This window comes from Loxodonta africana, chromosome 14 (genome assembly GCF_030014295.1).
Source record: "Loxodonta africana isolate mLoxAfr1 chromosome 14, mLoxAfr1.hap2, whole genome shotgun sequence".
Classification (NCBI taxonomy): Eukaryota; Metazoa; Chordata; class Mammalia; order Proboscidea; family Elephantidae; genus Loxodonta; species Loxodonta africana.
The window spans coordinates 90,247,611-90,260,850 of record NC_087355.1 but is presented as its reverse complement, the minus strand read 5'-3'; the positions used below and the strand labels follow the sequence as shown (position 1 = coordinate 90,260,850).

Here is a 13,240-nt window from a genome sequence, read left to right as displayed (position 1 = left end):
GGCCACCAGGGGCTCAGGAGAAAGGCCCCGCAAAGCATCAGTCAGTCCCAAGGACATGTACTTGTCCCGAGGGGAGCAGTGGAGGCCAGTCCTCCGGGACTCACGTCCCCATGGCCCTGCTTGGTCAGGGGCCTGTGCCAGCCCAGGGGGATGGGGGCCTGCTTCAGTCGTGCTGGAGGCCACGCCGGTGGCTCTCGCAGCCTCCTCCTGGTCCGAGCTTCCCACTAATCCCAGGTCCAGCCCCTGCTGGGTGTCCGCCCCAGCCCACCGGGGACGCTGGGGTGCCCACGGCAGAGGGCCGCCTACCTTGTTTCGGGTCTGGGTCTGCCCGATGAGGATGAGGGCGTTGGAGGAGACGATGGACAGGCAGAAGTTGATGAGGATGACCGACCGCTCTGAGCGGATGTACCTGTGCAAGGGCGGTGGCCTGTGGTCAGTGCCCCGCAGGCCTCGTCTTCGTGGGAACTGGGGGCCTGTGGCCAGCACCAAGACCAGGGCCCCAGCCCCTCCCTGCAGTCACTGCCACCACCGCCATCGCCTCTACCGTTGTCACCGTCATCATCCCCGCCGTCACCACCTCCCACATCCATCACCACCACCGGCATCATCCCAACTACCACATCCCTACCCTCATTACACCACGGCCACCCTCACCTCCGTTACAATCATCACCAACGTCATTATCATCATCAGTGTCGTCGCCCCCATCACCACCATCATCACAACCACCACCATCACCCCCATCACCACCATCATCACAACTACCACCATCATCCTCACTACCACCATCATCACCCCCCTCACCACCATCATCACTGTCATCATCCCCGCCAACACACGTCTATCGCCACCATCACCACCACCACCACCCTTGTCACCATCATCACCTCCACTCCACCACACACCAAATCACGGCACACAGTCAGGTACCAAGGAGGGCGCAGCTGTCCCCTCCGGCTGGGACGGCTCACCCTTAGAAAGGCCCCCCTTTGCGTTAAAGTCTTCTCCCTCCCACTCCACCCTTTGGACACAGCTTGTTCCTGCGTTTCACTGTCTGCCTGCTCCTGGCTTTCACCCAGCTGTACCCTTGCCCCGGCTCCAGAGCTCCAGTGGCTGGGGCCCTGATGCTGCCATTTCGGGGCCAGGTTGGCTGACCCTCAGGGAGGACAGGAGGGTGAGTAGCGCCTGCTGCTCATGGCCATTGGCACCCGCAAAACCTCCCCTCCCCTTGCTGGGCACATCGACCTCTTGCCCGACCTCGGGGAGCTGCCAGCCGTCAATTCTGATGACCGGCTGACATTGTGCTGCCTGAGAGCTGGGCAGCCAGGCGTGGTGGCAACACGTCCATCCAGGCACAAGGGGAGTCTCGGCTTGGCCCGGGTGGGTGGGGGCCCTGGCAGGGTGGCCTTGGACTCACCTCCCTGACCCACATTGTGTCCCGTGGGGAAACGGGGCAGGGAGATGGGATGCCCGCCAGCACATGTGCGCACCTGCTCCTAGTCAGGGACGTGCCCTCACACACTGATACCGTGCTGCTGGGCACTCAGACACACGCTAGCGTGCCCGTCACCCCCGCCCCGCCAGCTCCTCACTGGCTTAGACATGAGTCCTCTTGCCTGCTTCCTCACATCTGCTGGGTGCAGCCTCACCTAGCAGGTCGCCTCCTGGAGACCCTGGCGGGTGGACAGGGAGCCCTGGGGAAAGGCACGTGGGGCAGAGACCCCGGGCCCTGACAAGTGACCCTAGGCCCAGAAAGTCAGACAGGGCAACTGTGTCCCACTCCCCCACAGCGTATGCTTGTGTAGGTGCTGGTGGGCACACCAACATGGGCTCAGCTTGCTGGGCAGTAGGCATGGGCTGGCACCCACCAGGCAACACACTTAGTTGGTGGGGGAGAATGCATGGCCTATGTCCACCTGCCCCTGCATCTGTCTGCCCCCACCTTGTCAGTGTCACTCAGCACCACCAGGAGCCCTGGACAGGTGTGGGTGGGGGCTTGGTCGGGGGGCACGGCTGAGAGACCGGGAGGATAGCAAGGACACTGGGGAAGAGGTGGTCACAGAAGGGCTGGGGGATGGTGGCGGGCAGGTGGCACCATCTGTGACAGTGGGGGCAGCAATGACGACGGAGGGGAAGCCTACGGGGGAGTGGGCCAATCCCGAGCCACCGCCCTTTGCTGGGACCCCGCAGGCCGGCACCCACCTCCACACGGAGACATAGATGATGACGAGCATGAGCAGGGTGAGCGAAGACACGCCGCAGCCCACGATGAGCGCCACTGACGGCACGGCTGCCTTCTCCATGTTCTGCAGGTCCAGCCGCCATGGGCACGGGAGACCACAAGTGAGGGCAGGGACCCCTGGGCCGGCTGGGGGCCCCTGCCCAACCAGCCCCTCTCCCTTCGGCCCCCATGCCCAGCAGCCCTCCTGGTCCCTTCCGTGTCCCCCTCCCTGAGCCAGTGCTCAGCCTCCCCCTCAATGACCCCCAGCCATTCCAGGGAAGGGTCACCCCCATGTCACAGATAGGTCCCCCATGCGAGGTCCCCCCATGGGATGGTGGCAGAGCTGGCCCTCTCTGTCTTCCTGGCCCCACCCTCTGTGGAGGCTCTGCTGTCCCCCTCAAGACTCTGCCCCCCAGCTCCAGCTCATCTAACCAGCATCTCAAACTCCACTCCCCCTTTACACCTTGGATTACCCCCACCTGCTCCTTCCACAGCCCCTCACTTGGTACCCTAACCCAGTGCTTGCCAGTTCTGCACTGTACCCCTGCTCCAGCAGGTCTCCCCTGCACACACCCTCCGCCCTCCAGCCGCCGCCAGTGCCCCCCACCCTGGCCTCTTGTCTGACATGGAAGCACCTCCCTCTCCCGCTCAAAGTCAGCCTTGGCCCCCCTGCCCTGAGCCAGCCCCCTACAAGGCTGCCCCCACCTCCCGCCCCACCTCGGGGCCTTTACACAGCTGCTCCCAGGCCTGGGCTCTCCGTCTCTCTGCTGTGCCCACAGTACCCTGCGCCCACACTGCGCTGTGCTTCCATCCACACACATGCTGTTCCTGCCACCACCTCCTCCAGGAAACCCTCACTGACTCCCAGGCCCCCCTGGGTGTCACCCTGTCCCAGCCTGGGTCCCACTGATGGGGGTGACTGGCCCTGCAGTTGATAAGCTCTGTGCCTTGTGACCTTGCCAGGCATGGCCAGCGCAGGCACACACTCAATGGTACTGGCCAGAGGAGCACGCGTGGGCACCAGGGTCCAGTTCAAACAGGCGTGGCTGGGGTGAGGGGTGCGGAGCTGATTCTTGATCTGATGACTAGCTTAACTCTAAATTTGAGGGGTGGCCTCAGGCAGTGACTCCCCTGTCCTGGGCCTCGGTTCCCCAGATATAAAATGAGGTCCTGGGGGCCGCCCTACTCCCTGACCCCCGGCAGACGCACTGGGGGTCAGCCGACCTCTAGTTTTCTTGGGAGGAGGCCTCCCCATGGGTCCGATCGCCTGCTGACCCACTACACCTCTGCTCCCAGGCCACAGTGTGACCACTGAGCGCCCACCAGCAGGGGATCACTGCTACGTGAGGACCTCCCATGGCCTGCCCACCGTCTCCCACACACCCACCATGCCCCTGGCTCTCCTCCTCTGCCCCTGCTGCCTAATCCCCCTCCAGGTCAAGATGAGATCGGTGGTCGTGGGCTTGCACCCCAACCCACCCTCTTGCCCCAGTGCCAAGCTGGCTCCTCGAGCCTACCAAGCCCAGTGTATCTGCTCAGGCAGAATGCCCTGGATGCCAGCTACTCAGCTCCTCTTCATCCATGGAAGCCCTGCAACCTGCCACCATGCTTTGCTCTAAAAGCCGCCTCCTCCAGGCAGGTCCTCTGGATTACCCCAGGCCACTGGGTTTCGTGGGAGAGAGAGCAGCCTTGCCCACAAACACCACCTCAGTTGGCTACAACACGCTTGTGAGCCCTGGTAATGCATGCCAAGTGGGGGCACACTGCCACATGCTCGGGCACTCAGCTCTGGGCAGTACCTCAGCAGGCGAGGTCCGGCAGGATCTGGAGTGCTGAGCCCCAGAACCCATCACTGCGCAGTTTTACCAGTGGAGAAACTGAGGTCCAGGGCTGGCAGAGGTCAGGATGACCCCAGCAACCATCTCAAGGACACTGGGCTCAACCCACAGCCAGCCATGCACGCAGGTCACGGGCGGCTGGGTAAGTGGTTCATGCCCGCTCCGGGCCAGCTCCTGCCCTGACCTGTGTGCCATCTGCCTCCGTCTGTCTTCGTTAGGCCTGGCAGCCTGCGACTGCCAGCTCACCTACCTACCTGCCTGCCTGCTCCCTCCTCCTTCTCATCCCTCACTCCTGACTGCCCCAGTGGGCAGATTTTGGGTGATGTGGACAGAAGACAGGCTGTGTGAGAGGGCAGGATGCCAGGGACTCCAGGCACTGCTAAGAGGGCTGGACTAGAGACCTGCAGGGCAAGGCCGGCCCCTCATCAGGCCAAGCACGTCACACCAGGCCAGCCTCCCACAGAAGGCCAGCTCCCTGCTGAGCTCAGAGCCACCCCAGGACCTTTGCACACGCCGGTCGCTCTGCTCAGTGCTCTTCCCTGACCTTCACACTGCAGGCTCTCCTCACAGCTTAGATGCCCCAACCAGCCCTTCATCTCTCTGCCCCTCACCTCCCTGATCCTCTCCAGAGACTCATCCCCACCTCATGGCTACTGCTGTTTATTGTTTACATGGCTGTTGTCAGTTTCTATCGCATGAGCCCCCACTCTGTCTTCTCCTGAACCCTCTAAACACCCTATGCTCCCCAAAGCCTAATTTCCTTCCTAAAATGCCAGCTTTGTCCTGTCACGGAGTCAATATCATCCCTGCTCCCAGATGCCCACAAGACGGAGCCCTGATCCCAGCCAAAGGCTGAGCCCTGACCCAGGTCAAAGACTTATGTCTGATCCCAACCACACTCTGAGTCTTGATCCTGGTCATAGGCCAAGCCCTCATTCTGATCTGAGCCCTGACTGTGGTCACACGCTAAGCCCTGACCCTGGTCAAACAGTCATCTCTGATCCCAGTCACACTCTGAGTCTTGATCTTGGTCACTGGTTGAGCCCTCAACCTCCTACATGCTGAGCCTGATTCCTACCTCACCCTGGCCCCTGATCCTGACCACACATGAGCCCTGACCCTGGTCACATGCTGAGCCCTGACCTAGATGACACACTGGCCCCTGACCCTGGTCACATGCCAAGCCCTGACCCATGTCACACTCTGATCCCCAACCCAGGTCAGATACTGATCCCACTCTCTGAGCCTTGACCCTAGTCGCATGCTGAGCCCTGACCCAGGTCACACACTTATCCCTGATTCCAGCAGCACTCTAAGCTTTGACCCTGGTACACCCTAGCCCCTGACCTTGATCATACTGAGTCCTGACCATGGTCACTCTGATCCTCACCCTGGTCACACACTGAGCACCAACCTAAGTCACATACTGATCCCTGATCCCAGTAACACTGAGCCTTGACCTTGGTCACAGGCTGAGCCCTGATCCTGCTACATGCTGAGTCTGATTCCTGTCTTACTCTGGCCCCTGACCCTGATCACACACTGAGCCCTGACCCTGGTCACACACTGAGCCCTGGCCTAGGCTACACACTGATCCTTGATCCCAATAATTCTCTGAGCCCTGAACCTGGTCACACAATAAGTCCTGATCCTGGTGACAAGCTGAGCTCTGACCGTGGTCACCTGCTGAGGCCTGACTGATCCTGGTCATACAATGAGTCCTGGTCCTGGTGACAAGCTGAGCCCTGATCCTGGGCTAAGCCCTGCTCCTGGTCACCTGCTAAGCCCTGATCCTGGCCACATGCTAAGCCCTGATCCTGGCCACCTGCTGAGCCCTGATCCATCACTCACTGAGTCCTGACCCCGTCAGGCTAGGAGCAATTTCACCAAGCACAGAAACAATAACAACTGTTCTCTGCAGGCTGTTTACTACAAGACGGCGAGGCTGTAAATACTTCACCTAGTTCAGGCCCCAGCACAGCTCCAAAACAGGTGTGACTCAGAGCATTACCTAACCTTCCTGAGGCCGTGGGCCAGGCAGCAGCACAGTGGATCTATACCCCACCTGCCTGGCGCCGTGGCCAGCTCCTGAGGGGCTGTCTGGGTCTCGTTTCCCTCACTCCATGCCTCCCGCCCAGATTTCATCCTCCAAAGTGCTGCACAGCAACTGCCAGTTCAGGCCCTTGTCTGGACCCACGTCCTGGAGGTCCACTTCATGCCCTGAGGTGCCCTGCAGCCGCCTCCCACACAGGCTGCTCCGGCCCGCATCACACCCCCACTGCGCCCGTCCAGCCCCCACATGGCCAAGGCAGGCAGCACCCAGGTCCCCTTGTGCCAGGCCCTGCTCACCTCTGGCCTCCTCCCTGCCTGGTCTGCCTTCGCACCTGCTGGGACCTCTCCAGAACGCCATCTCCACTCACCCCTGGCCACCCCTCACTCCAGTCTCCACCACGGCCCCCCACTGCCCTCAGGATGAACATCAAGCTCTACCCCTAGTTCCAGCCCGGCCAGCAGCCCCTGCGCCCCACTTCTTCCTGTTCTCCAGGCCCTCAACAGCCACATGCCCTCACCTCCTGGCAGCTTCTCCTCCTAGCCCGCCTTGCAATAAGTGTCACTCCTCCCCACAGGGCTTGGCTGCTGAACTCCTACTCACCCCTCAGAGCCCCCTCCAGATCGCCTCCCTGAGGACTTCTCTGCAAATCACCCCCAACAGGGAGGAGGGCTGCTGTGTGCTCCCGAGCCTCCCCTGCAAGCTTCTCCTTCCAACCTGGATGCCCCAGGCCTGTCTGAGAATCCATCTGTTATGCACCCACACTCAGACGGGTCAGCACACTGGGATGGATGAGCAGTCAGTGCTCGGTGGCTCCCCTTTCCTCTCCATCCCCAACTGCTCTGCGTCTCGGGTCACCTAGGTACCCCTCACAGGGGCTGGAGCTGGCAGGGACAGGAGGAAAGGAGAGGAGGGCCATGGGGCCCTGAGGGCTGGGTGATCCCTGCTCCCAGCTCTGAGCCCATCCCCGTTGAGGGGGCCACGGGGGAAGGGAGGGCTAAGTACCACCCTCTTTTACAGACTTACAGACAGGGAAGCCAAGGTTCAGAGAGCCAGGCCTACCCTCCATTTCACCACTAGCGGGTGGCCCTGTGGCCACGGTGAGCCCGTTTTCTTGGCCTCAGCTGCCTTGTCCTGCCTTTGAGAACGCTGACACAGATAGGTCAGGCTGGCGTGGGGCGCCCCAACTCCCCCAGCTACGCAAAGCCTCAAGCCCTTTACCGGACGCAGAGGCAGCAGAGGCTGTACTCTGTCTGCCTCTTCCTGGTGGAACAGCCTCAGTTTCCCCATCCTGAGGCACTTCTCAGGGTACCTGATATTCCCTGAGAGGCCCTCTCAGCACCCAAGCCCCTCAGCTTTAGAGAGTCCCGAGCGGCAGCCCCTCACCCACCCAAGGGCCCCTGGCTGAACACATGGTCCACGCCAGGCCTCCTGGGGCTTAGCCAGGTGGGGGGTGGCCAGGACCTGTCCTCTCGGTGAGGGTGCAGGGGGAGTGTCCTTAGAGATGCCTGGAGTGGCCTTCTGCGCACCACCCCCTGGAACAAGGGCCAAGGACCTCACACCCCCAGGGCAGTGTGGTTGTGACTCTGGTGGCCACGACCCCCCAGTGTGCCCTCCCCACCTGCTGCCAGTGTGGACTCCACACCAGCTCTGGGCTGAGGGGCTCAGTGAGTGAAGACCCCTGCCCCTTCCCTCCTCCGCAGGCCAGTGAAGGCCTGCCCAGCACAGGGACCAGGCCTTCCTGTGGTTGCTGGGGGCAGCTCAGCCCTGGGCAAGGGGGCCCACAGCCCCAGTGGGCTGAGCCCAGCACCCAGGGCCCCAGGCAGTGAGCTGGCCCTTGATGCCGTCACCATAGAAACTGGCAGCCCCCACAAGAATCGCATGAACAAAAAGGAGGCCCCTGAGATGCTGGGGCCTTCCCGGGGAGGGTGGCTGACCTGGACCAGGCCCAGCAGCCTCTGCCACTCTGAGGCCCCTACCTGGGGATGGGACCCCATCCCTGGACCAGGCTCCACTTGGGATGGGTGAGGAAGAACTCTTAGGAAGGTGGCCAGCTCTTCCATGCCGCGAAGGGCCGTTGAGCAGGTGATGGGATGGCGGCCCTACATGCTGTCCCCCCGGCCCCAGGGCTTCAGGGCCTAGCCTCCCCAAAGAGGATCAGATCTCTCCAAGGGCCCAGGCTGCAGATCCGAGGAAAGTGGGGCTCTCTGGGGGCGCCTGGGATTCACCTGACAGTCACTCTGCGGGGTCCCGGGCCTGTCTCCCAACTCCGCATTGCTTCGCCAGCTCCCACCCACCCTTTCCAGGGGGTCCAGCCACTGCCACCGGCCATGGGCAGCTGCTGGGCGCACGGACCCCTCCAAAGAAGGATGGGCTCTCCCCGCAGCCAGGCCCCCTCCGCGCACCGGCCAGCCTCGGGCCACCGTCCCGCCGCCCCCGCCGCCCGCCCGACCTTGCGCCCTCCCGCCGGGCGGGCCCTTGTCGCGTCCACCCGAGCGGGGTCTCACCGCGTCGGCGCTGAGCTGGGCTAAGATGGCGAAGGTGGAGAGCCGGTCACAGAGGCAGCGCGTCCGGAGGGCGTCGAGGGGCACCGTGCGGCAGCCGCGCCACGACCAGGGCCCGAGCTGCGGGGGGGCGGAGGGGGAGGGGCTGGGAGGGGCGGGGCGGAGAGACAGGGCGCGGGGACAAGCGGCAGCGTGAGTGGCGGCGGCGGCGCTGGAGACGCGAGCCGGCCCCTCGCCGCCCCCCGGCCCGGCCCCTGCGCGCCGCACCTCGGCCCCCGTCCGGCCCTGGCGCCCCCATCGCCGCCCGAGTCGCGCGCCTCCGCGCCCGGCCGCGCCGCCGGAGCAGCCACCGGAGAGCGACTGGCGGGCGCGCGGGCGGGAGGGAGCGGGGGGCGGGGCGCGCGGCCCGGAGCCGGGCCCCGCCCCCATCGCCCCCCACTCCCCCCGGAGCCGAGGGCGGGGGCGGGGCGGCCCCGAGCGCGGGCGCGTGGGTGCTCACGAGCCGGGAGGGTGCGGGCCCGGTGCGGCGCGGCGGCCGGGGTGCCGCCGCAGCGGGGTGAGGGGCCGCTCTGCTCTCTCCTGCCCCCACCACCGGGGCGCGGGCGCTGGTGACCTTGGGACGGCCCATCCCCCACTCCGCCCCCAGGCTGTGTCTCCCCGTCTCCGCCAGCGCATCTCCTGGGACAGAAACAGCCTTCCCTGGAGGCGGCCAGCTCAGGCTGTTCTCTGCCAGCAGCCAGAAAGTTCCACCGCGGGTCTGCGCTAGGCCCGTCCTGCTGTCTAGAGGCCCCGGTTGCGCCCACTTTCATTTAAGTCCAGGGCTTGTTAGGTTCTGGCGCACCGGGCATTCACTGCAGGCTAACCGGCCTCCCCCTGCTCCTCGGGCTCGTGGTCCACACCCGCCCACCCTGCAAGGCAGCCCCCTGCCCAGACACTTGGAATCTCCAGCCCTCACGGACCCACTCTCTTGCATCGGAGGCGCCCAGTCTCCAAGTCCTGCCCCAAGGGCCCTGGGTCTGCCCGTCTGCGCCGGTGGACGGGCTTCAGGCCGCTCAAAGAGACAAGCTCGCGCCCTGCTTGTGGTGTGTGTAGAGAGAGAGTTTGAAACTCACTCGGGACAAGGGGTGGAATACGACCACGCCGCTCCCCAGCGGCTTTGACTCCACCTCCTCCCACCTTCTCTGCAGTGAGGGTCCTCCAGGAGTCTAGCCTTAAGCCTTCATGCTACAGTCTCAATCATTCCCAGCCTAGGGCAGGTTTACCCCCTCCCTCCCCCCGCCATGGAACTCCGAGGCCCCTGTGTGTGGTGGGGTGGGGGCTGAGCTGACTCCCTATGCAGTGCTCTTCCCAGCCCACCCACACAACCTCTGATAGACACCTGGGTTCTGGCACCTTGCACCTTCTGAGTGTGTGACCTTGGGAAGCTACCTGCCACACCCTTCAGCTTCCTTCTCTCTAAAGGGGGGGTGGTATTCAGAAGAGAAACTAGGCTGACGCACCCAGCGCCCCAGATCTCAGTATCTGAGAGCCCCGAAGTCATCGCTACTGAATGTGGGGTGTTATACAACCTCCTCCTTCTTAGCAACCAATGACACTGCAGAACTTTCCAAGCTTCCCCCCCCCCCGCCCCCCGGCCTCCAGAATCCCTGTCGGTTCTTCCCTCCTCAGTCTCCCTCCATTTTTCAGAGGAGGAAAATTGAGGCCTGAGGGGGGCAAGAAATGCCCAAAGTCACAGAGGCAGAGCAGGAGGACAGCCTAGGAGTCCTTAGGTTCTGCAGGGCACTCCCCTTCCCTCTCTGGGCCTGTCAGTTCACCTGTGAAGTGCAGGTGAGGGGAGCCATCTTGTCCCAGCATTGTGCCCTGAGCCCAAGGAGGCCAGGGTTAGAGGCTCTGAAGCTCATTCTCCATAAAAAAAGGAATACAGAAGTAGGCAGGAGCTACAGAAGAGCCCCAGAGCTTCAGCCTCTTTTATTCCTTGTGCCTTGGCCCATCTGAGCCTCTCTGCCTCCCCCAGAGCCTCCAGGCTTAACCAGTCACAGGAGGGAGCTGGGACTCAGGGCAGTGCTGGATCACATAGGCAGCAGAGCCGGGCCAGGTCTGAGGCACTCGTCCCCAGGGGGCAGCTGACAGCATTGATCCAGCTACTGGAATGAGGCCAGGGCCTGGGCTGCACCAAGTGGCTCCTGCTCTCCCGGCCTGCCACTTGTGGGCACACAAGCCCAGGGAGGGGCAAGGAGGGGGTCTGCATTATCAAGCGTCAGTCTCCTGTACCAGGCATGCCCCCCACCTCCTTTCTTTCCCCAGCACCCTTACAGGGGAGAAGCCTGGTGCCCACGACCAGGGGGCAGGCCAGGCACAGAGGCCCTGGGGCGTGAGGGTGTATGTGGTGGAGCCCAGCTTCATCTCTAGCTCCGCTGGTGCCGCCCCCACCATGCCCTGGGGGTGCCAACCTCATGCCGGGAAGGGGTGAGTGGGTGGCTGTGCCCCGTACTAGCAAGCCACCAGACACCAAAATGGCCAGGGCAGCCCAGGGAGAGGAAACCGATATGCAGCGCATCCAAGGAGGTGTCTGCATGAGGCTTCTCTCCGGGGGAGCGGAGTGCCCCGCCAGCCCTGGTCAAATCCTGCTCTGCCTCCAGTCCCGGCCTCCTCTTCCAAGTGTGGGACCCAGAAACGAGGTCTCTTGCCAGCCCAAAGGTTGCCGGGAGGATGCAGGGGGGCGGGGGGCATCACTCCTGAGGCCTGAGGTGGGGGAGCCAGGCTGGCTGGGGCCAGCATTCTGGCATGTTCCCAGGCCCACTGGCCAGTCCACAGGGCGCCAGGCCAACTGCTGCCCGCCCCTCCTGGGAGCACGCCAGCCGAGTTGAAGGGGCCTGGCCCTGCCGTGGCCACTAATTAGCTTATCTCCTGGAGGCGTGCCAGGGCAAAGGGCCTCTGCCCACTCTGCTGAGGGGCCAGTCCAGGGTCTGTTCTTGCCACCTTAGGCCTCTCCATGCTGTGGGGGGCACAGGGAGATCCCTTCCTGGTCCACAAAACCAGCTGCTCGGGCTGGTGGCCTAGAAGGTGGTAGTTGCTGGTAAGACATCCACCAGACCTCACCCAGAGCTCGAACCTGACCCCACGCCAGCGTCCTCCTGGCACAGGGTCCCTCTCCCCTCTCCCCTGCTCCTCACTAACAGCCGCTTCCGTGGTGTGCTCAGGCCTTTCTGTGCACTTGGTCTTTTAACCTTTAAGCTAAGCCTCTGGTCTATCTTGTAAATAAACTAAGAATCAGAGAGGTAGTGCAATTGTCCAGAGCCACACAGCAAGACAGCAGGAGGACCAGAACTCCCTGTATACCCCTCCTCTCCAGGCCTACAGCAGCTGAACCACTAGACTGAATACCAGACCTGCAAGTGACCTTCGAAGACCAGCTAGAGGCCCAGAGAAGACAGGTAGCATGCCTTGAACCCCATCCCAAGCCAGGGGAAGAACTTGATCGGCAGAGGCTTGCCCAGGTGCACTTGACCTTGGCCAAGCCTGGTCTTTAGCAGAGCAGGTGAATGAGTGGCCCTGACCCAGGCCTCTGTTTGCATTTCAGGCATACCTTGCCTGGGGAAGCTCAGGGAACCACCAGCCCTCTTCCTATAAACAAGACCTGCAGAGAGCATCCTCGTATACTCAGGCCCTGAGTCACAAGGTTGGAAGTTCTTCCCCAAGGCTAACTGAAACCCTTCCTGCTGCAGGATGCTGCACCTGCTCCCATCTCGGCAACATGGGCAGGCCATTCCCTTGCACACAGTTCTTGCACACGGTGCTGTTGCCACACGTGGGAGACCATTTGCCACCTCTCATCTAAGCTACAGAAACTTGGACTATCTGGGCCATGGAGCCAGGCCCCCCACTTGGTCCCATGCCTGAGGAATCTGGGTCAGTGACACCTGCTCCTGCAAGGATTTGGGGCAGTGACTCCTCCCAGAACTCGAAAGGGCAGAGGGGCCAGGGCTGGAGCAGAAGCCCTCCCTGCCTGAGCACGCACTGGGCTCCCAGGGCAGAGCTTCTCCATCAGACAGGGGGTCCCAGGGCAGGGCTGTGCCTCTGCCACCAGACAGGGGCTCCCAGGGCAGGGCTGTGCCTCCCCCATCAGGCAGGGGCTCCCAGGGCAGGACTCCTCCATCAGACAGGGGCTCCCAGGGCAGGGCTGTGCCTCCCCTATCAGACAGGGGCTCCCAGGGCAGGGCTGTGCCTCCCCCATCAGGCAGGGGCTCCCAGGGCAGGACTCCTCCATCAGACAGGGGCTCCCAGGGCAGGGCTGTGCCTCCCCTATCAGACAGGGGCTCTCCAACAGGTCCAGCCACTCCTCACCCTCTGCAGGTCATCAGTCACCCCCACCACAGGGACTCCAGCCACTCCACTTCTGCTAAGGTCACCAATGACCTCTGTGTCACCAAACCCAAGGGACAATTTCCTGTCCTTTCTGCTCAACATCTGAGCTCATCCACGCCTGACTCCACACTGGGTCAAGGTCTGGCCCTGCCTTTCCCTTGAGCTCAAGCTGCCTGCCCTGGGTAATGGGGACCAACCTTCACCCTGTATGCTGTTCATGGAGACACTGAGGCCTAGGCTCAAAAGAGGCAGTAGCACAGAG

General features: G+C 63.0%; 1 protein-coding gene across 2 annotated transcripts in view; it reads right to left on the bottom strand.

The window, feature by feature from the left end:
- ADGRB1 (adhesion G protein-coupled receptor B1) overlaps nucleotides 1-13,240 on the bottom strand; it is a 75,066-nt gene that overhangs the window by 23,069 nt on the left and 38,757 nt on the right. The window contains exons 17-19 of one of the 2 annotated variants that reach the window (XM_064268142.1): nucleotides 8,617-8,758; nucleotides 2,203-2,306; nucleotides 307-409 (exon numbers count right to left, since the gene is read on the bottom strand). In XM_064268142.1, coding sequence (XP_064124212.1) covers nucleotides 307-409; nucleotides 2,203-2,306; nucleotides 8,617-8,758 — 349 coding nt within the window. Of the gene's footprint in view, nucleotides 1-306; nucleotides 410-2,202; nucleotides 2,307-8,616; nucleotides 8,759-13,240 lie in introns of those variants that run through there. The other variant, XM_064268141.1, reaches the window with a different exon arrangement.